The 24,366-nt window shown below is 37.2% G+C and overlaps 2 protein-coding genes across 2 annotated transcripts in view; one reads left to right on the forward strand and one right to left on the reverse strand.

Moving 5' to 3' along the window:
* The first annotated feature begins 1,695 nt into the window (after window positions 1–1,695).
* The window catches only part of LOC111861861 (centrosome-associated protein 350), a 283,054-nt gene continuing 260,383 nt past the window's right edge, over window positions 1,696–24,366 (forward strand). Inside the window, exons 1-2 of the mRNA XM_023846786.2 lie at window positions 1,696–1,893; window positions 16,200–16,251. The gene's annotated coding sequence lies outside the window, so the exon portion shown is untranslated. The remainder of the gene's footprint in view (window positions 1,894–16,199; window positions 16,252–24,366) is intronic.
* The window catches only part of LOC111861862 (angiopoietin-2), a 164,678-nt gene continuing 152,746 nt past the window's right edge, over window positions 12,435–24,366 (reverse strand). Inside the window, exons 5-7 of the mRNA XM_023846787.2 lie at window positions 17,691–17,834; window positions 15,163–15,287; window positions 12,435–13,169 (exon numbers count right to left, since the gene is read on the reverse strand). Coding sequence (XP_023702555.2) covers window positions 13,075–13,169; window positions 15,163–15,287; window positions 17,691–17,834 — 364 coding nt within the window. The 3' untranslated portion in view covers window positions 12,435–13,074. The remainder of the gene's footprint in view (window positions 13,170–15,162; window positions 15,288–17,690; window positions 17,835–24,366) is intronic.

The raw sequence follows: 24,366 nt of genomic DNA on the forward strand, positions 1-24,366 counted from the left end.
AAAAAAATAGGGTGAAAAATTACCGTCCTGTAATGCAACTGATAATGGAATGTTTCAATTTCAGTCATATTAAGAGTTCAGCTGCCCTGTCACGGTTACCTAATTATCCGTTCAACAAATTCAAGTTATGCTTCTTTACTTGTATGAAGAAGTGTTGTTAAATAATAAGACAATATTATATGTGTGTTTTATATACATATATGTATAAGATATGATTACCCACCTTGGCACTTTTCTGTACGGCAATATAGATTCCCCGCAAACCTCTTGAAGACGTTAGCGACACTGTCGTGCTGCACGGCCTCTGGCACATTCTATCTTTATCCATCTCCGTTGTTCCTGCTTCGAAAACATCATGACAACACTACATTAGAAAGCCAGCTTGCAAGAGGCTCTGTTCTTCTCGTCACTGATCATGCGCATAGTGTTGGAAAGAGTCCGTTTAATCTGAGGTGAAGTAGGTATATAACTATAGTGTGGTATACGCGACATTATTTGGTTCCTTTGCATTGACGTCTCTGCAGCTTTGTTGTCACTATTAAAGCTCCAACTCTTGTACATGTATTTATTACGTTCAGCTGCATTATACTATAATGCACTCTGTGCTTTCAGAACAGGCTTAAGGGATGTGTTCTTTGCAGGTGAGATGTCAACAACAATGTCAACGCTTACTCCATGTGTTACAATAGTGTCATTTGCAGCCTGTTCCCAAGTCGAACTGAAGGGTGACCACATGGAGCAACAGTTGTAAAGTTTTACTCTCCTGTTTTAATGTAACATATAGAAGTGTTGTATTTATGTGACATTCCTGATTTTGTAACTTTATTATGAAGACCAAGGAAACAATATGATGCTATATATTGGAATACAAATAAAAGCTTAATCCAGTTTGTGTGTGTGTGTTGCCTTCCAGTAGTAGAAATTAGGTATACAAAATTGTGCAAATTAAGCCTGTTTTGGGTAAATAAATTAACTGATTATAGTCTGAATGTAATTAATTCCAAAGGATCTAAATGTAACAAATTAGTCAACGGCTATCCTAATTTGGACTAATACAAAAATTTACTCGCAAGAACTAATTTCGATATGTGAACTATTCATATTTCACCCAGAGGTCTAAGTATTTCTGCTTAAAATCTCTATAAACGCTCGAGAATTAACTCTCATTTGTACATGTTTGTTTACATTTGCATCAAGAATAAAATACGAGTATAATGATTCCATTCTCATTTGTATCTCCAAGTTTACATTTGCATCAATAAGTATATATATTATTCCGTTCCCAGTAACAAAAATATGAAGATAATACTCATTTTACAGGAAAAGAATCATATTTTTAAGTCAACATTTCTAAAGCAAAAATTTAAAATATTTCAATTATTTTAGACAGAAATACCATGTGTTGAGTAGTAATCATTAAACACTTACTGCAATGCTTCTTGAATTAATGTTTTTCTTAATAGCATTAGAAAAATCTTTCCATTTCGTCTTAAAATATCTGGATGCGCCCATTAGTACTGAATTCGTGAATCCCGGAGAAAGCGAGTGTAGCTCCTGTAGTGTTCATGCCGACAGAATATCTCTGAGCATACATTGGCTCCACGGAGCTGGGAATTTTCATACACGTATGTTGGTGACAATCCGTAGTTGGTAGCATGTTCTAATTCAAACCCCAGTGTACATAGGCATCATGGGTAGAAGTTTGAATGTTGTTGTTAGTGGTGTTCAGTGCGTGGTTTAGTATAAAGAATCATTAATGACAGCTTAAGTGATATTGAATTATAGAGTGTTAATTAAGAATTTATGTTAGGAGACCTAAATATTTACGTTAAATCTGAGCTCGAGATCGGAAATTGTGATTTGGACAGTGGACGGCAGCGTTCAAAGAATAAGGTTAGGGTCCTTTTGAGCGCATTCTGTATGGTTTATCATGAATATTTGAGGCCAATATGAAAGGTAACATCTCCACGACCCAAATTATTTACGCTACAGCTCTACCCATTTGGGAAATTTAAATTGGATTTCCCCTTCTGTTCACTCTTAATTGTAAAGCTGAATTTATGTGATTTCCCCGCTATTTCCCTAAGTAAATTTTTGTTGGAACTAGTATTCCACCCTTATATCGCAGCAGTTGAAATTCTGATTTTTCTGCCTGTAGTTAATAAACGATAATATATTTTGAAGGTTTAAATTATGGACTTATTCTGTACGTTTTCAAGAGACCTGTCTGTGTCATCGATTCAGTACTGCACTGTACATATTTTCATATCTACAGATTCTGATAGTGTAGATTAATAGAGCTGAGGTGTGATTGAGATTTTTAATTAATACCATATATGGAAAATGGCGAAGTATGAGAGTATTTTACTTATTGATCAAAAATTTACAAAAAGATGGTGTTTTAAATGGAACACTGAATGCTGCTATTTTTTATGCTCATTATGAATTCCTGCATAAGATTTTATACAATTCATGCAAGACTGGGAATAGTGTTGTATTGCATGAGTGTCATTCTCATTTACACCAAAGTAGAACACTGATATGTTCATGTGTAGAGAGTGGTTATTTGGGACTTTTACATGTTTAATAAGAACATAACAGTAACAGAAACAGTACTTAAAATCTATTCTAACTGGTTATCAAATTGTATGTTCCCACACACTTACATTATACTGATGTGTGGTCTGCAAAGAAATAGTTGCGGGATGATATGCATGAGCTCCTAATGGTGGCAAGACTAGAAGAATGTGTTCAGTAAATCATAATGCAATGAAGAGAGTTTCTTTCTGTAAATACCATTGTGTATATTATATCTGATAGCCGTATTTTGTTTTATGTAATCTTATTTAGCACCATCAGGCTTGTATGAGGATTAATCTAAAGTTGAAGTTTGTGGATGTGAAATTAAGAAGTCCTACTTACATCTGAACAGAAACTCATGTACAGTTTTCTTTCTCTGTTGTGTGAACAGGAACCAATATACACTTTTGTATGTCTGCTTATCACTGCTTTTAACAACATCTTTATGTTTATGATGAGCTATTAATTCTTCACAGCTTAAACGCTTTGAATGCTTCGGTATTAACTATCATTTCCAACCCTGGCACATGAAAGTGTTTATATCTTCTTCCTGTTGTTCAATGACCTCTGAAGGAAAGTGAAGTAACTTTTTGAAAATTTGATAGATCATATAATGCATATAGAATTTGAGGTTCACATTGGTGCATGCAGTTGCATAGTTCAGTTGCCAATGATGTCATTGGATTTTTAATTGACCTAATCCTTTCAGCTGCACTGTGGCCTTGGGGTTGACTCAGCCTATAACAGGAATGAGCACCAGGAAACTTTCTGGGGGTAAAGGGTGATCAGCACATAAGGCTGACAACCTCACTGACATCTGTGAGCTGACATGGTTGCGGAGCCGTTACTTAACAACGGATGTTGAATATTTGTTTATGTCATGGTCATTGCCCTAGCAACAGGTCTACATGTCACATTGCTCATTCCTTAAGGCTGTTTGTCACAAATTTAGTACAAATAGCCTACAGGCATAATGGCATCCCCTTTTCTCCGAAGGATGCTTTTTTGTGTGTGTGTGTGGGGGGGNCCCCTCCACAATGTTCAATCACTTCCTATAATCCAATTGATGTGGTGATATTTGAAGATTTGTTTCTGTACAGTGTGTTGCCATTACTCAGAAAGCAAAGAGGTGTGAAAGTTGTTACTGGCAACAACCTGTCTTCACATACTAATGTTTTAGTACCTCAGTCCTGTCAAGAAAATGAAATCTGGTTTGTTCTGTTGTGCTCCTGGTTCCATTGATCTTACACAGTCACTGGATGTAGCAATATGGTGGAGCATACTGAAAACCTGGGAAGGAACATCAGAAAGTACCAGGTGTGGGATATTGCAAAAAGATGTATTTCTGTCTCTTGAAGCAGCTAATGACCAAACTTTTGGAATACAGGAGTGAAAATTTGGTTTCAGAATTCCAGAAATGTTCAGTTTTTCCACTTTGAGAAGCAACAGCTTCCGAAATGTATACTAAGAAAGGTATGAATTTGGATATATTTGGCAGTACTCTCATCTGGCATATGGTGAAAGAAGCAAATGATGCAGTGCAAAAAGCTAAATGATTCTCCAGACAAGAGCATCTGCCCAGGCTTGAACGCCTGTTGGTCTTGCCATTCCATCTGGCAATGAAGATTCCTCTAAAAAATGAGGAAGACCAAATAAAGTCACTGTGTCATCATTGGATACAAGTTCATGTATTGATGACCTCAGCATTCATGATAACAGTGCCAAGGATGATGGAAGTAATTTTGAAGAATTTTGAAGAAACCTACAAAGTTGTGAAAGTCAGAGTCTGGAAGAAGCTTTGAAGAAACGGGACTTTGTCATCATTGAGTACAACAAGCAGTTATATCCTGAGCTTATGGTGAGACAGCCATCTAATAGAGAGAGGGATCCAACAGTTTACTGTTGGAAATGTCCAGCAAGAAGAGATGTTTTGGTTTACAGTTGGTGTGACACGAAAGAAAAAATTAATTCACCAAAATAGCTTAGTGGAAGAAGTTGATTTTCTGTGCCAGAGTTGAGTGGTATTGTTTAGTTTTAAATTTGCGTCTTACACAGTAGGATACTGAGTGTCATAATACTTGTTTGTTTAAGCGTGTTCACTGTTATCTGAGCCCACAAGCTAACAATGAGTCCATGACAACAGAATGATTGTGAATACTCTTGAAAATGTTGTGATCATTTCTAAATAAGATGATTTAGTGTCCAGTAGGCCGCGCCATAGCTCAAGCGGTTAGTCACTGGCATCCCACTGTGGCGGCCCTGGTTCGATCCCGGGTCTGGTGAAGTGGGATTTGTGGTGGACAAAGTGGCACTGGGGCAGGTTTTCTCTGAGTACTTCGGTTTCCCCTGCCAGTCTCCATCATCATAATCACCGGGGGCAGGCTACAATAGGCCAATCAGTGGCCGCCATGCTGAGTGGACGCAGTTTGACTCCACCCCCAACTAAGCAAGTTGAAAAAACAATTGTGTCCAATAACCAGCAGAACCCACATTTTAATCACTGTAATGTGACCATACATACAAGTCTTTCATATTAAATTTATAGATATTCATGACCTATTTTCATTCAAACATCTTCAGAGCCACTTTTAGCAGGTTCCTCCAAAGCCCTGAGAAATAAGAACTCATGTCACAGCAAAGACAGTTCTTAACTGTGGTAGTGAGGGCTGATATTTTAGTAAAGGTTTTTGAAGGACTAGAATCATAGTAAATGAGGCATCTGTGATCTTTAGTTGGTATTGCAAAACTACATCATTAACAAAGTACAGACTTCAGAATGAAATGAAATGTTTCAAGTGTTAATGATGAAATTGAAGACTGTCAAATGATATCATTACAGCATAAATACAGAATGAAGATGAAAATATAATGCCAAAGAAGGCACTGGAATACAAACCTCTGAGGTAAAGAAATCCAAGATTTCTGATGAAGTGTGAGTGGAGTAACTACAACCATAGGGTTTAGAAACAGCCAATTGAGTGTAATTCATGGTGAAGCTGTCATAGGTCAGAAGATATTAAAAAAGTGTCACAGGTTAGGAATAAGGAAGATCTATTCTATGAGGTAATGTTGGGGGCAGAATTGGTTGGGAAAATATAAATGTGTTTCAATAATTAGTACTCAGGCCGTATAAAAACGTGTTACACTTTATACAACTTACACAAAATATGTACAATTATGTTGTGTCTCTTGATAGATACATGAATTTTTAAAGATGTTGGCATCACATTTAAAGACCCTCACCAAATGTCAAAATTTCAATATTCAGTACATCCAGCCATGAAATATTTTTTCATATTTTATAATTTTCTGCAAATAACTGATTATGTACAATAGTAGGAATGTTTGTGCTCTCCATTTTGATCAAAATAACACATCACTTTATTGAAATTAAATTTCTTGATGCAGTTTCTGCTGTCGACACCTTGCTGAATGAACTGAAACTATGCAACACTTTTGATGCATACTGTGCTATCTGCGGCACCATTTTCATTGCTCTTCATAATATTCTGAGATTGGCCTGATTGAGCAGTGTGTAGTATGTCTGAGGTTGAGTTCCAGAAGTGCGAACTAGAAGGATGGATGGTATACTGGGGACATATGACACACAGAAAGGAAATTATGCTGCATAAGATATTTACAGAAAATGTTATCTTTTACAAAAGTGGCTATGCATTGAAAATAACTGCAGGAATGCTGTATGTTGAGAGAGACAGTGTCTCTTCACATAAATGAAGGTACATTTTAAGGAAACAGGCTTCCCTAGCTTCAGTCTATTCAAAAATTAGTTTTACAGTTTTTTTCTGTATCACAATTTATTCGATTTAAGTTTCTGTTGCTGTTGTCATAACTTCTGTCTGAAATGCATTATTTCAGCAAAATTATTGGAAATTCATTGATGTTCTAAAGGTAGCTAAATACAAGAAAGTAATCCTCATTGGTCAGCCATATCAGTGAGGAATAAAATTTTGATCTTCATTACTTGTTAGAAATTTCACTAATTTCCAGTTTGTTTTGGTCATGGCATTGATGTTTCTCTTAGGAGAATTTTAGAAAGTTTGTAACAGTCAGCTCCAAAGAAGAGGTCATAGAATCATTTGACTGTTGAGTGTGTTGGATAATACAGAGCTCAGTGTAGGCCAATTTCTGAAGTTTAGGTACAAAGTGATGTAAATTATTCTTACATTGTGTGTAATTCATTTTACTTCTGTTATAATGGTTAATGGAATTTGTAGGGAAGTTTTAAAGTACCATGCTTGTCTGATAGTCGAGCAGACAACTCTTACTTCTGTTTGCATTTTGTTTGTTTCAGTGACACTAGAATACTTGAATTATAAGATTGTATGCACAGCATGTGAATAATCTACCAGAACTTTTGCTGCTGCTGGCCATTAGAGCCCAGCTCAACCTATGATTATTTTCATTCTGTGGATACTGTGAACAAATTGTCAATGAAGCTCTTACATTATTTACATTTCCATATGTTTCTTATCCCTCCCTCCAATTACCTTCAATCTTTGATCTTCTAGAATGAGAAGCTAAATTTCATGGCCAAGTAATGAGTAGTTTAACAAATTTCAACATTTAATTTTGAAAAAGAGAAGAAAATTAAATATTCTGAACTGAACTGTAGTATGTGTAAATTGTTAAGGAAGAAGAAAACCATAAAGTGTATTTTTATTATTATTGTACTTAGTAGGGTGAGACTGTGTCCACTTGATACTGCGGCCACTCTTTGGCCTATTGTACCAGCCCCAGATGATAGATGATGACTGTGAAGCAGTCAGTGGAATGTGGATTGGCAGGGAAAACTGAAGTACTCAGAGAAAACCTGCCCCAGTGCCAATTTATCCACCACAAATCCCACATGGCCTTATCGAGACTTGAACCTGGACTGTCGCAGTGGTAACCCAGTGACTAACTGCCTGGACTATGGCATAGCCTGTTACCATCAAGTGTAAGAACCTGTACCAGAAACTTGAATTAAAATAATTGCCTAACATGTTTTGGTCCCATAGGACCATCTTCAACTGTAACTTGAATGCATTCAGGTTACAACAAAATAGGCCGACACCTCCAACAAAAACGGTAGGGAGGTATTTAAGACAATTATCAACACATTATTGCCCAGTACTTCATACCAAGCTTATGTAAAGACAATTTAACAACATATTCTGAAGCCAGAACAACCATAATACAAACCACCACCACATGCTTTACTTAGAAGAAATATATAATATGAAGAATACTAATGTATAATTGTAATGCACATGTAAGCAGTCTCCACCTCTGAAGAGAGCCCTTTTGGACCTAAATATGTAAGGCAATTATATTGACTCAAGTTTTTAGTAAAGCTTGTTACACCTGATGCTATCTTATTCCTTAACAATTAATACAGAGTGTAATTGTAGACATATCTCATTCTAAGATAATTGTATGTGCATCTTGAATTTATTTATTCTGTTTTTAAATTAATCACAGTTATATATTCTTTGTTACTGTCATTGTCAAATATTTGAACATGGCATTTAAAAATAATTTATTAGCTTTTATAAATTATGATTTTGTCCTTTATTTCATTACATACATTCTTAGACCACTCATGCAAGACACTTGACTTCAGTAGTGCTAGAATGAAGATGGAATATTCTATATAGAAGTATTTGATGTCACATTAACTCTCATTGTTCTGCCACTGAATTGGCATGAGGAATTAGGAGATTGACTGCAAATTTGGGGAATTTGTCAGGTTCTTATATCAGAGCTCAAGTATTAACATCCCTTCCAAATGGTACCTCTTGAAGTACCTGCGCTCATGGTAGATGTGGAGGATCAAACCAGTGTGATTAGGGATGAGGCTAATGAATATGAAGATCAGTAAATCTGTATTTTAACCCATTAGTTTAGTTTGATGGCTGTGCAGTGGCCTCCTGTAGGGATTACTGTAGCTACTTTATTGGCTGTGAAATGTTGCTTGAACAGAGTTAAAGTACGTAACTTAGTTATTTGAAAACAGATGCAATAAACCTATTGCAGATGTTTCACTACATATCTGACACATTTATTTTTATGTATATGCATTTAATTTAAGCAGATTCTTCATGTACTAATTCATAAGAGACCAATGTCCTGGTAGTTATTGTTTGTCTCTAATCATGGGACATGTCATGATTGTTTATAGTGACAAGTCTCAAAAGTAAATACATTTTGTAGTGATCCCTGCAACAAATATTTTCCTCTCCAGACCAGAAATTTCGTTCTGTTAGTCTTTTGATGGACGTGGACCACCTCTGTGTATCAGTCAGTCTTTCCGGAATGCTAATTGAGTTTGGTTTCACACTTCAGTTTCCTGAAACTAGTGACACTGCTCTTAGTGTCAGCAGTCCAGTGTTGTGTGGCAGGAATATGAGTGTATCTGAAACTCTTCAATTCAAGAAATTTAGAAGAAATCTTTTATGGATGAAAGTCATGCTCTTCATCTTCACTCTTGTTTAGGTGCTTTCATGATGTTACTTATTACTAACAATTCATGAACATTCTTTAGAATTAAATGCATATTTAAGAGTGACCATTAACTTGTTAAACAATTAAAACAGCCATATCAGGAAAAGTTGTAGTTGTGCTGTCTGAATGCAGTACTTAAAATGAGATATCGTTTAATAAACCTGTGTATTTTTAACATTAGAATGAATTAGTCTGAGCATAATTCTATCTGCAGTGTATTATTTTATTTAATCTTGCCCTCATACTTCAGTGATACATGTCTTTTTAATGCAAAAGAGCATGGTTGAATAGTTCTTTTGTATGTTTGAATAGGATTGCAAATATTAAGTTTATTTTTTGCTCTGCCAATATAATAAGCTCTCACAAGGCAATTGAAGTATTGTGCATGTTTGACATTTTGAACATGATTTTAAATACACTGTCAAAAACACTGGCTTCTAGAATGGTGTAGGACAGTACTGGCTTATATCAAGTGACTGGCAGTAAAGAGAATCAGCCACAAGCTAGCTGCTAGAGTCAGCATTACAGTAAATTTTGTTTTGTTCTGATTAGTTTAAAGAGGACTGCATTTTTAAGATACCTTACAGCATATGATCCGCACTTTTTCCAATGACTGTCTATTTTGGAAGTGGGGAGTAGTTGCAGGGTACAAAATGTAGGATGCAGGATAAATATTGGCTTAGATTAAGAATTGTATAGGAAAGGAACGTAACCCACACAGCATAGAAATGTACAAAGAAGAATTTAGGAAAAATGTATACAACTCTGGATTTTGTATGCTATTGTGGGAGATGCAGTTTTCAAAATACTGGATACCATACATGTTATCATGACACATTATAGAAGATTGTGATGTCATGTAGTGTGGTAGTTGTTTACCATGTTATGCAATGTTACATCCCGCAAGGCTGCCATCTAAATACTGCAATGGGAACCTCAAGTCTGATATATTGTAAGAAATGTCGTTAATACATAATTGCAGTGATGTAATTCTGCGCAACTTATGAAGAATTTAGCTAATAGAGCAAATGCATCCCTGATAAAAATGTCCAGCATACAAACCAAACCCAAATATGAACAGGCTTGATAGAAATGGATGTCAACCACACTGATGTATATACTGCATATTTTCCAGTAAATAGGGCAAGCCATATACAGAATAATATATTAATTTAATTAGTTATATTAATAAAAATGCTCTTTCATTTCATAGTTATGAGTAGTTTGTCTATAGACTGACATGTCTGTTTGGCTGTTTTAAGCATATGAAATACTCATCACTAAGAAATGATATAATTCTCTTGGATTCTTTTGAGGAATGTAGTTCCACTAATTAATTGCAATGCTAAATTCTTTTAATCCATTTGATGCATGACAGATATGAAATTAAAATTGGGTTTGAATTTTGAGTTAAAACTTTTAAGGGAATGTTATTATTACATACTACTGCATGGTAAGCGTGGATCACACTATAGAGCAGAGGTAAAGTAACCGTTATAACTGGCTGACATATATGTTACAGGAAAAACTGAAAATCCATCGAAACGACTTTATACCAGTAGAAACCAGAAATTCCTAGACACATAAGACAGAACTAGTGTTCCTTAGTAATAATTAGACATTGCTGATATTGCTGACAAAAACCTGAATGTGAGTTTATAGTCTCAGTACTGACTGCTCTTATAGTAAAAACTAGTTCCATTCACTTCCCTTTTAGTCTGAAGTAGTTCTTACTGTGTTTGTCATTATGAAGGAATGTCCCACATTTATGGTACATATTTGACATTGAAGAGTGTTATCTTTTGTGTTGTTATGTTGTGCAGTTTGGTAAATGTTATTGATGTTCTGGATGAATTTAGTACCTCTGCAAAATTGGTAAACATTTACTGGACTATATGATGTAACATTTGAGAAGATGGTGCCCTTCGTGATCACCACAAGAACCTCAAATCTCATATATTACAGTTTTTTTACAGGGTGTAGAAAAGGAATGTCTTATGTGGATTAGACTGATCAGGTGTCTGCAAAGTAACAAAAAGAATGCCTTATGTTCTAGTCATGTCTGGTCATCCAATTATAGTCTAGTATCAGTGCTTACAAATTGGACTCATTAAGAAACTGATATCTAAGACTTTCACAAAAGGGTGTCACACATTTCAGATTTTCATCTGTATGCATTCACAACAAAACCTACTGTACATAAGGTCATAAAAACTTGTTCTTATACATAAAAAACAATCAAATTTACATGAAAAAATTTATTTATAATCTTGAGTAAAGTAGGCTTTGTAATCAGTCAGTAGAGGTTAAAATGAAAATGGCCAATCTAATGTTATGCACACGTCTCTCATATTGACTTTCACCAAAATTTAGCGAAGATATATATATATATATAACGATATACATGTAGCAATTCATTTATGACCTTATGTAGAGTAAGTTTTGTTATGATTCCACATGAACAAAAATCCGAATTGCATGACACCATTTACTGAAAGTCTCCATTGTTAACTTGTAAGAAAAAACTTGTCATCTATAGGTGCTGTTACTAGGTCACAGACAAGCATGACCTCCAAATAAGGTATTCCTTATTTTTTGATTTCTAAAGAATGTCTAATATGTACAATAAATAAGGGCCATTTCTTTATAATAGACATGGAACATTCCTTGTAATGACAAAAACAACAAAAACAACTTCCATCAGAGATGAGACAAGAACTACTTTTTACTGCAAGATCAGTAAACTTTGATTTGGTTTTTCACTAAGAGCAGCAGGATCGTGTGGTTCTTGCTAGGGGATAATAATTTTGTCTAATGCGCTTAGAAATTTATAACTTTTGCCATTAAAAATTGGTAGTAGTGGATTTTGGTGTTTTGTTACATGTGCGAAAAAGGTCAATGTGTGCTTAGATTCTGGTATGAGTTTCTAGTCTAAAATTTCATCATAATTTTGTATTGTCATACAAAGTTTTGTTCAACAGTATTGGCAAATAAACAGCAGATGTACCATTAAGATTATACATTGGTTCACTGATGTTCGTTATATCTGTAAATGCTAGCATGTCACACACTTACTTTGTAGAGTAAGTAGTTATGTAGACAGTAACAACCAAAAAGTAATTACTTGTTCCCTGAGAATGATTTCCATATAATCAAAACATATTAAAAGATAATAATTTAATTTCAGTAGAGTATTTTCATGGGTAAAACAAGTAAAAATGAGACACTGGTCATTATTACATAAATATATCATCAGATTGAAATTGGTGGTAATATGTTTGTGACTGTAAGGAAGAAATAGCTCCATTCTTATTTCCAACAATTTCCATCCAATGTAATTGCAAAAAAAAAAAAACACCCTTAATAATACAAGCTGAGTTTATGTCATAGCACATGCTCAGTTTAAGAAGTCTGAGAAATTGTTCACTTGGAATGGATATGAGCCTCACCAGTTGCAAGTGTAACAAGAAACTGAGGATCAGTGCATCAGTTCCTACTTGGGCACTAAAGCTTTAACATTTGCCATGTTGCCCTGCTTAATAATTTATGTTTTGTTATGGTTTATGTGTTTTATATTTCAAGATTTGTTACATCTTGTATTTAAGGAAAATGGACCAATAATTATGTACAGTCATTTTGAAGCCTTCCACAGAAGTGTGTCACAACCCAATCAAGCAGGATCATCTGACAATATATGTGATGATGTGATTGGTTGAGTTGTGGTATATTCAGAATCAGGGCCAACACAGCAACTTACAAATTGCATTTCTTGCCCTATTAGCCTCTATAAATAAACTAGACATGTGCCAATGACGGCACTTATTCCCTCCTTTTTGCATCACATTTCCATCTAGGGCTACATCATCTCTGACTTTTTCAAATTACTTCTTTTAATGTTTATCATTTTCTAATGAGTAATAGAAATGTGTATTTCTCTTTTTGGAGGGCTTTGATTTTTAATTTAGAGTTTGGTTATAGTAAGTAAATTCTTCATGCAGTTGTACTGATAGTTCCTTTGGGCTTGATCATCATAACAGCTCTCTTGAGAGTGTAGTCCCATCCTCTCCATCGGAACCACACAATACCTGGAACAGATGCATGAAACTTAGTGGAACACCTGCCAAATAAAAAATCGAGACCTCTCTCATATAAATAAAATGTAAAATTTGCCCTGTGAGAGGCTGTGGAGGCCCATAGGATTGTGAGACACCAAGGCACCCACATTTTTCTAGACAAACGGCTCAGATGGCAGTGAGGTTGTCAGCCTTAGGTGCCAGCCACTCTTCACCCCCCATAATATTCCTGGTAATCATTTCTGTTAGAGGCTGAGTTAACCCCAGGGTCATAATGCAGCCAGCAGGATTAGGCCAATTGAAAAATCCCCATGAATTCATCAGGAATCAAACCTGCGACTTTCCAGCTTGTAGTATAGTGCCTCAACTAACTATGCTACTGCCTGCTCCCTTCCCTTGAGTAAGAGTTTAGATTATGGCAGTATTAATTTTGTGTTCTCACTCCTTATTACAGGCAGATTCTTAATGGATGAACTAAATTGATGTGTTATGTACCTGTGGGAAATTAGTTGAAAGGACAGTGGCTTTCTATAAAACATCTTGGTTGGTCACTCATATTCTAATTAAATTAAAGCCCTTGATTAGTGATGAAACTGAAAGTAGGTAAGATGCAAATTCTTTCAGCTAATGTGGCACATAGAGCCATTTCTTCGCTGTCTCATGAGAAAGATAGTTGCGTCAGAACATTATCCATTCTGTACCTGAAAATGCTGCATGAAACTGAAGACCATAAATAGCAGAATATTTCAGTAACTGATTAGCATAAGTACATTTTTAAATGTTTGTTCATTAAATAGAAATTGTCAGTTGAGGATCACTTTGTTTTCTGTAATGCAAACAGACACATACTAAGCAAAGGACCTTCATTGTCTATTGATTATGGAAAAACATGGTTCGAGTGTTTGGTAAATACAAATTTAAGTTTGCATTATAGGTAGCTCTGCAGTTTTGTTAGCCTCATTTAAGTACCATGAAAGCCAATCATTACTTGTAGCAAATTTATAGATAACTTGCCGGTGGACTGTAAATGCAATACAGTGGAAGCTGGAAGTTACATTTAAGATTTCTTTGGAGAGCAGCAAAATTTGAACACTAAACTGAGGAAAATCTTAAATGGAATAAATGTAGCATTGAGATTAAATGCAATACAGTGAAAGGTGGAAGCTGCATTTAAGATTTCTTTGGAGAGAGCAAAATTTGGACACTAAACTGAGGAAAATCTTAGATGGAATTAATGTAGCATTGAGATTATTGACTTCATGAGATTTCATTTAAATTTTAATAGGATGAAAAACATAAATCAAGGAACATCAAATAAATTGTACTTAGAAACAGAATAAATTCTTATCTACGTCATTGACATTTGTCTTAACGACTGGCTTTCTTTCTTCTCCTTTTGTGTCTTATTTACTTTAATAAATACATGAAAACGTTTATTTCATATATATTTATATCTCAAATGCATCTTGTTATCTAATCACCCTTCTTCCTCATCTACATGTTTTGGTTGTATATGACCATCATCACGTGTCCTCTGTCTTGCTAATACTGTTGGACTGTTTGTCAAAAATTTGTATCACATGTGAACTTGATATTTCCTAATTAAAATAAGAAGTTTTCCCTGAGCTTAACTAAGTAAACACTATGCCATGAAGGCATATGGTAAGTGGATTTATAGACCACGTTTTCTTGACCTCGGGACTAGTTGGAGATGTAGTTTTCAACCACTAGAGTTTACCTGTAATGATTATAATTACCACTATGCTAATCTTTATGTAAAGAATGGTTCATTAAATTTATGTTAGTGAAAACAGTTTAGCCAATCAAGAGTTTTGGTAAATGGATGATTTTTCTAGATTGACTTTGACCGAAATGCAGATTTAAGAGTATAGTTGTTGCCAGTTAGAATGGGTGTGTGGGCTGCTGGTTGGCGAATGAATATGTGAATATCTGTGGTTACTCTAATGTAATTTGTAGTTGTCACATATATGTTGAGTGTCCATACCTTGTCTAGCTGTCAGATCTTGAGGGTCATTAAGATAGAGCCCATTGAGGCCCCGGCCACATGATTTCCACCACCATCCACCCTTCAGCATGGACGCACAGTTCAGACTTGACCTGTCATTATCTCTGCAGACACAATTTAATACAAAAATACAACTTACGTTTTTGCAGGTTAGCAGGTTACATGCCATCTGACAAAGACTCTGTAGGGTTTAACTAATGTCCATGATGAAAACTGTTGTGCTAAGAAACATTTGTGTTGCAAAATCTTTGATACTTATTGTACAATAAAAAGTAAAAAGTAAAAGTAGCCCTGTAACAGGCCATGGAGGCCCATAGGGTTGTGAGATGTTGAGGTTCCCACATTTTCTAGACCATCGGCTCATGGATGGTGGCAAGGTTGTCAGACCCACGCGCTGGCGGCCCTTTATCCCCAAGAATGTTCCTGGTACTCATTTCTGTTAGACGCTGAGTCGACCCCAGGGCCATAGTGCGGCTGGAAGGATTAGGTCAATTGAAAAAATCTAGTGACCTCACCGGGACTTGAACCCGCTACCTTCTGGCTTGTAGCATAGTGCCTCAACCAACTATGCTACTGCGTGCCCCTACCATAAAATGTACACATTATTTTTCATGGATTTGTTATGTACTTTATTGGTCTCGACATTCAATATAAAAGTAGCATTGTGAAGGTAATCACACTGCATTGGACTCTGTGTAGTGTTTTTGGGAAATGTTTACTTCGAATACTGAAGATAATGAGATGATGTGGGAATGAAAGGTGGATGAAACTAGGTCAGAATTGGATCCAGTGGCAGGCTTTGGTATCAGTGATGTTGGATTTTTAGAGTCTGGTACCATATTTTTAATTATTAATTCTAATACTGTAGCTATAGAACTTGGGATTTGGATTTTTGATCTAGGCATTAGAGTATAAAAGCAGCCTTTCTGATCTAAGACTATTCTGGATGTAGAATTACTTGTGAAGCATGAGCTTATGTGTTTTGTTTATACCCAGTTTTATTTGTCCTTTTTCAGATCCAAATTTCTTTGACTGAAAGCTACAAGGATACTTTTTGCAAAACTGCTGGTAAGGATATCAGTAATTACTTATCATATGCATTTATATTATTTAAATAGTTTTAGTTACTTTTGTGGAAAAAGTTAGGATACTTTTTTCAAAACTGCAGGTAAGGATATCAGTAGGTACTTAACATATGCATTTATATTATTTAAATAGTTTCAGTTACTTTTTTGGATAAAAGTAAAATCGTGAAGTCAAGTGAAATCACAGCATGTCCATTAAAAAGATACTGTATGGACACAATTTTTGACATGTTAGTAATAATGTACAATATTTTTGTTGCATAGCCTCAGGCAGAGAAATCACATGAATTAGTAGGATAATATTAAAATCAATCTTAGAGAAATAGGGTGCGAACATGAGAACTGGGTTCAGTTGGTTGAAGACAGGTCCAGTGTTGGGCCTTTGTGAATGCTTATGCAGCTTCCAGTTCTATAAAAGCAGTAACTTTTGACTAGGTAAATAACTCTCAGTCGCTTAAGAAGAGCATGTAGCACCGTGTTTGTGTGCATAACTGAAACATGGTTACACAGTCTGAACATCTGTAGATGGCTCATTAGCTGAATTGTTATGAATCCTGTCTAATTCTTCATTGAGTTATAGTCTGTAATTAAGTAAACACTGATTTAGTATAGGAAATCTCCCTGTATTGGAAGGGAAAACATGGAGGTTAAGTTATACAGATTTTAAATATACATGTTTTTATGTGGGTGTGATATTTAATCTCTGACTCCAGGTGAAGTGCGTAAATTGAGAGTGTTTGAGAACAGGTATGTGCTGGAAATATTTGGGCCAGGGACAGAAGACAGAAAGTGGTTGGCTGTTAAATGCAAAAAAGCAGCTCCAGTAATTAAATTCATAAAATATTAAGGTGAACAAGGGAAGGATGATATGATGGCTGGGGTATGTACAAATGGGGAATATAAGAAATGCATGCAAAATTTGATCACAGAACCTGAAAGAATTATATCACTTTCAACACTAAGGTGGAAATGGTAAGATAATATTAAAATAGATCTTGAAGAAGTAGGATTTGAGGGTGTGTTCTGGATTTAAATGGTTCAGGGTAAGGACCAATGGGATGCTCTTGTGAAGGCTGCAGTGACCTTCCAAGCTTCACAAAAGACTAGAAATTCCTTGAACAGTGTAGGAACTATAGCTTCTTTAGAAGGACTCTGCTTCAAGGACTTAGCTGGCTAGTTACATATTTAATCCACTTGATCAGACTTCTATGCTAAGTAGGTAGAATTACCAGTGATTAAGATATGACTATATTGGGTCAAAAAACAGATTCAGAATACATTTATTTTTTTTTGGAAAGATGGCCTGATTTTATGTTAGAATTCGGTATATATGTGTCTGCTTTCCCAGATGTAAGTAAGCTTGTCCAAGGTATCAGTAGACAGTATCAATCATGAATGAGTGTAGCAGAGTAGCTGCTGTACCTGTTGTATGTTGAGAAGGGACTGTTGTTACTGCCATACCAGGGGTCGTTTAGAGAGTCACCGGCATTACCTTCATAACCATCAATCTCCAACTTGTAGTATTCTGCTTCAGAGTAGATCTTGAAGTGACTGTACTGGGCATATCTGTTGGAAAATTAAAGTGAAGATATTTCATTAAACAGATCAATTTGGAACAATTTATTTTGATTTTTCTTTGCATACGGCTGACAACGTTGTCGCCATCTATAAGTCGATTGTCTAAAAAATGTGGGAACCTCAACATCTCACAACCCTATGGGCCTCCACAGCCTGTTGCAGGGATACCTTTACATTTTTTTTTGCATGTCTGCAATGAAACTTAAAAAAAATGCTCCTATTGGCTTTGCCATTCAACTTAAATGTCACCGTACTAAACTTTGAAACACCTTTCATTTCATAAACACCAGTATATTCCCTATCCCAGCAAGAAACTCTTACTTTTAGACCTCCTGCTAACCACTGGACTTCCTCCTGGTCTTTTAGATGTGTCTTTGACCTATCAACAGAGCTGGATAAAATGATTACATAGGAACAAGTGGCCCCATTCAAACAGCCAGTTGACAGAGTACCTGGCCGTTGCCACCAACCGTCTAGTTTAAATCAGCAGATTTTTTATCCTCTCAGATTCCTGGAAGCCTGATGTGAGGTCCTGCATCTATGGACTTAATTGTTTGAATGAATGTAGTCATCACAAATTATTCCCAAAAGTGTTATATTTATAGTAACAATAAAACATTTTGTGCAGAAGAAGGGAAAGCGAAGATGAGACTTGCTTACAGGTGTTGGCTTCCCGTAGTTCTTACACAAATCATATTTCAAATGGCAACGATGCCTTTAATGGACGTGTTACTTCGGGCTGATGGGCTCACATGACAGCAGGAGTTCAGTTACTTCAGTAACCATAAATGTTCAGGCGTGTATTCATATTTTTTGACAGCTTACCTGTTGTCTTCAACCAAATAGAGTTGGTTTCATTTGCTGGATTACATTAGAATTTTGGAATTTGAATTTGTAACATTGTCACAGCTCTTTTCTAACTTTGCCTATTTATTATTTTTTAATGTGTAAGTGTGCACATGTGTTGTTATTGTGCTGCCTTTATGTGATCGTGTGAACTGCTGGCTCATGTAAACAGGGTGATGAATCTCTTGGTTCCATAGAATGTAGCGAATTTTTTGACCAGCTGAGCGACTTGTATTATATACTAGTGTGTTGGTGCAGAAAAATCTGGGCTACAATTTCATGAACTGTTTTTGTTGTTCCCATGTTAGCTGGGTCCCTTGTCACCACAGCATTGCACATCCTCAGGTTGCGGATGGAGGAGGCAGCCTCCAGATATGGAGGGTAGCTGTGAATATATTGAATAAGCAGTCATAGATTTCCGACAAGGAGTGGTCCTCCAGCTTGTGGATTGGGCATGGGGCTAACAAGTCCTCACCATAAAATACAAGCTTATTATGAAAGATCACAAGAAGCATTAGACCTGGACAAATTCTTTGGATAAATGACCTAAGTGAAAGAAAATGCATATGAGATTTTGTGCTTGGAATGTTAGAAGTATGTATAGGGCAGGCTCACTTAGAACAGTGGCAGGAGAAATATCAAAATATAAGTTAGATTTAGTGGGAGTACAGGTGGCCAGATAGGATGGAGGTGGCACCGAACCAGCAGGCGAATATACATTTTTCTATGGAAATGGGAACAAGAATCATGAATTAGACACAAGCTTTCCTTTAAATAAGACAACTGTATCAGCAGTTAAGAGGGTAGAGTTCGTTAGTGATAGGATGTCATACATAATACTAAGAGGTCACTGGTGTCATATCATCGTTCTGAATGTACACGGTTCAACAGAGAATAAAATTGATGACATGAAGGACAGGTTTTATAAAGAATTAGAACATGTATTGGATAAATTCCCTAAATACAACTTGAAAATTATGTTTGGAGACTTCAGTGCCAAAGTAGATAAGGAAGAGATTTCAAACCAACAATTGGGAATGAGAGTTTGCATGAAATTAATAATGATAATGGAGTTAAACAGTAAACTTTGCCACATCCAAAACAGTGTTCACACATTGTAAGTAAAAAGTAAATGTATCGTTGTAACAGGCCATGGAGGCTCATAGGGTTGTGAGATGTTGAGGTTCCCACATTTTCGACACCATTGGCTCATAGATGGCAGTAAGGTTGTCAGCCTTACATGCTGGCCGCCCTTTACCCCCAAGAATATTCCAGGAATATTCCTGGTAGTCATTTCTGTTAGAGGCTGAGTCAACCCCAGGACCATAGTGCGGCTGGAAGGATTAGGTAAATTGGAAAAATCCACCTCATCAGGATTCGATCCCGCAACCTTCCCACTTGTAGCATAGTATGTTCACATTGTAACATTCATAAATTTACTTGAACACCTGCTGATAAGATGCACAACCAAATGCACCATATTTTGATAGATAGGAGACAGCATTCAAGTATACTTGATGTCTGATTATTCAGGGCAGCAGATTGTGATACTGACCACTGTCTGGTGGCTGCAAAAGTTAGGGAAAGGCTAGCAGTGTGTAAACAACGCACAGAATTCATATGAAGAGGTTCAGTCTCAAGAAATTAAACGAGGTAGAGGGTAAAAGAGCAGTATTGTATTGAAATTTCAAATAGGTTCGCAGCTTTGGAAAACTTAGTGGATGTTACTAGATAGTAGAGCCTGGGAAACTATTAGAGATAATATCAAAATTTTGGCCAAAGAGTGTGTGGACTATTATGAATTGAAGAAGCATAAGCTATGGTTTGATGAAGGATGCTCAAATATATTAGATCTAAGGAAACAAACCAGATTGCAGTGGTTACAGGATCCAAGCAAAATAAATGGGGAAAATCTGAACAATGCAACATGTGAAACCAGCAGACATTTCAGGAATAAAATGCTGGAAAGTTCTTGAGTAGCGGCACAATTGATAAGATTCATATATATGCCATTTCTGTAACCTTCAGAAGGTAACACACACACATGGAGCAGACCATACAACGAAAATTGTATTTCCACACTGAAACGGCGTGTCTCTGGAATTTCGCATGCATAAAATTGTAGCACAATATATACATGTACATACAGGGGATGGACAAAAATATGGAAATACCTCATGAAATGGATGCCTTAATTGAAGTGTTTATTTTAGCGACGTTTGTAGGTCACGCTGTCGTATCTGCCCAATGCCACTACCTGTACAACCTCCGCAATACGTTGCAAGCTTCATTTGTTGTCGAGTGTTCTCTGCAATTTTTAGTGCATCATGTCAGAGCTAACAGAATTCGAACACAGACAAATTGTTGGGGCCCATATGGTGGTTGCTTCTGTAACCAAGGTAGCCGAGGTTCTTGGCGTTTCACGAAGCACAGTATCCATGATTATGACAGCATACAGGAGGACTGAAAAAACTGCATCCAATGAACACCAGCATGGACGGAAATGTGTGTTGAGTGATTGAGACAGACTAGCATTGTGTAGAATTGTGACAAAAAGTAAGAAGACTGCAGCTTCAGAAGTGACTACTGAACTGAATATCATGCTCCTAAACCCTGTCAGCACCAAAACAATATGAAGGGAACTCTACAAGCAGGGTATTTCTGGACAAGCTGCAATTCCAAAGCCACTCATCAGTGATCAAAATACCAGTAAGAGGAGAATGTGGTGCCGAAGCCATAAAACCTGGACTGTGGAGCAATGGAAGACGGTCATTTGGTCAGATAAGTCCACCTTCACACTCTTTCCTACTTCTGGCTGAGTTTACGTCTCTAGAATGCCATCCCAAGCTTAGGATCCAGATTGTTTGATGCCAAGAGTGAAACATGGCAAGGGTTCGATTGTGGTATTCTGTCAGACCCATCATTACCCTGCAAGGTCACATCACTGCCAACAACTATGTGACCATTTTGGGTGACCAGGTCCATCCCATTGTGCAAACTTTGTTCACCACTGGTGATGCCACTTACCAAGACGACATTGCCTGTGTTCACACAGCTCACATTGTCCAGGACTGGTTTTCTGAGCACGAAGATGAAGTGTCACTTCTGCCATGGCCCCCACAATCGCCAGATATCAATATTATTAAGCCTTTCTGGTCTGTTTTGGAGAGTAATCTGCATGCTCGTTATCCACCTCCATGAACATTAACCGAACTTGCCAATGTTTTGCAGGAAGAATGTTACAAGATTCCCTTGCAAATCATACAGGACCTCTATTTATTCTTTCCAAGGAGACTGCAAGCAGTTCTGCAAGCCAGAAATTGTCCTACACCATATTAATCACGGTAATGTGCTTTTTGTTGGGTGTTTTAATTATTTTTGTCCATCCACTGTATAATTATATGAATATACATAGTTATATACATATACATGTATATGTACGAGGGTCGTACTGAAAGTCATGAGCAGCAATTTTTTGTAAAGTAACATGCTTTATTATTGACAAACCAAATACACCACCTCAATCTACATACCTTTCTTTATTTTCCCACATAATCGCCACTTCTTTGTACACATTTCTCCCAGCGTTCTGGGAGTTTGAAAATTCCCCTTCTGTAAACTTCCGTTCCAGCCATCTAAAGACACTGACACACTGCTTTCTGAATTGCCTCCCTTGTCTCAAAACGTTGTCCATGCAGCTGATCCTTCACAAATCCGAAAAGATGGTAGTCGGAGGGTGCCAGATCAGGGCTATAGGAGGGGTGTGGAAGAACTTCCCACCCAACCTTTGCAATTGCTTCCAATGTGAGGCGATCGTTGTCATACAGGATGATGATGTTTCGTCCCGGACGTTTATCGCACAATGCACGACGGAGCTTGTGCAGCATTGATGGTTTGCCCAGGTTCCAGGAATTCGGCCAGAATAAACCCCTTTGCATCCCAGAAGATTGTGCCCATCACCTTCGCAGCTGATGGAACTGTCTTTGCCTTCTTTTTTGATGGAGAATGCAAATTGTGCCATTCCATACTCTGCCGTTTCGTTTCAGGCTCGAAATGGTGAAACCAGCTTTTGTCACCTCTCACAATACAGAGAAAAAAATCGTCGCCTTCCTGTCGATATCTCTGCAGCAGTTCTGAGGTGATGGCTTTTCGCTGACCTTTGTGGTCTTCGGTCAATAACCGCGGGACCCAACGAGCACAAACTTTCCTATAGCCCAAGCTTTCAATCATCTCCTGTAGTGCACTGTGCCCCATTCCAAGTTTTCGGGCTATTGTGTCCAAAGTCGTACGCCTGTCATCTTGAATTATCTCATCCACTCTTTCCTTGTTGCGTTCAGTTGAGGCTGTTCCAGGACGACCGCTCCGAGGCTCATCTTCGATGCTGGTGTTCCTATCTTTAAAATATTTCGCCCATCTTTGAACACTGCTCGCACCCATGCACACACTTCCATAAGCACGCTGAAGTCTCTGCTGAATTTCTGCAGCAGGGATTTCCTCTTTCACAAGAAATTCGATTACAGCACGCTGGCGAAACGACGTATCGTTGTCGGCCATTTTGTTAGGAGTGATACTGGTCACGTGATGCAAGCTATTGACGTCACAATACACTCAAGGTTAACACAACTACTGGTTCCACCTACCACCATACTCTCTCTCATCTGCTGTTCCCAGGTTGCATGTAAAAAAAGTTGCTCGTGACTTTCGGTACGACCTACGTATATAACTATTCCAACAAACAACCAAGTTACCGTGAAACTAGTAAATGTGAAAATATTAATAGCGGCTTTTTCAAGAATAGCATATGTGACTCCGTTTACATTTAGAATGCATTTTTTTTAAAATGGCACAGATGTAGAGTTATAATGCTAGACACGCTTGAAAGTTGTCGTATTGGGCTTTAAGCCCCCTCGGGCCGCACCATAGCTTAAGCGGTTAGTCGCTGACTTCCCACCGCCGCGGCTCGGGTCTGGTCAAGTGGGATTTGTGGTGGACAAAGTGGCGCTGGGGCCGGTTTTCTCCGAGTACTTCAGTTTCCCCTGCCAATCTTCATTCCACCAAATTCTCCATCATCATAATCACCCGGGGCAGGCTACAATAGGCTAATCAGTGGCCGCCGTGGCGATTGGACCCAGTTGAACTCCCCCCACTAAGCGAATTAGGCCCCCTCTTTGCAACTTAACTGAAAGAAGTAGAATAGGAAAAGTTGTCCCTCTGCTTAACTAATTAAGCATTACTCCATGAAGACATGGGGGGAGTGAAACATCAATTATTTTTCCAAAGATATCTCACCAAAATGAACGTTTCTCATATTTACCGCCATTTTTTCTACGATGCGTCGTTTGGGACAAACAACATAGTTCATACATCTTATGTCGAAGCTTCTTTGACACCCCTGTGCAGAATTTTATAAATACAAAGAAGAGCTACAACTTTGTTAGGTTACCACTCTAAGAAGACCATTTTTTTTCCTACGCCTTTTGGAAGAAATTTGTGGGAGGCACAGAAGGTTGGACGTTTGGCTATTATACGAATATATAATACAGGGTGTCCCAGGAGGAATGTGCCAGACTTCGGGAGGGTGTTCCTTATGTTAAAGTATGCCGATATAACCCAAAACACCTATGTCCAAAGTCGAACGGTTACGGAGATATTGGCCAGAGAAGTGTGAAACTTT

The sequence above is a fragment of the Cryptotermes secundus genome, unplaced genomic scaffold, assembly GCF_002891405.2.
Source record: "Cryptotermes secundus unplaced genomic scaffold, Csec_1.0 scaffold1231, whole genome shotgun sequence".
Lineage (NCBI taxonomy): Eukaryota > Metazoa > Arthropoda > Insecta > Blattodea > Kalotermitidae > Cryptotermes > Cryptotermes secundus.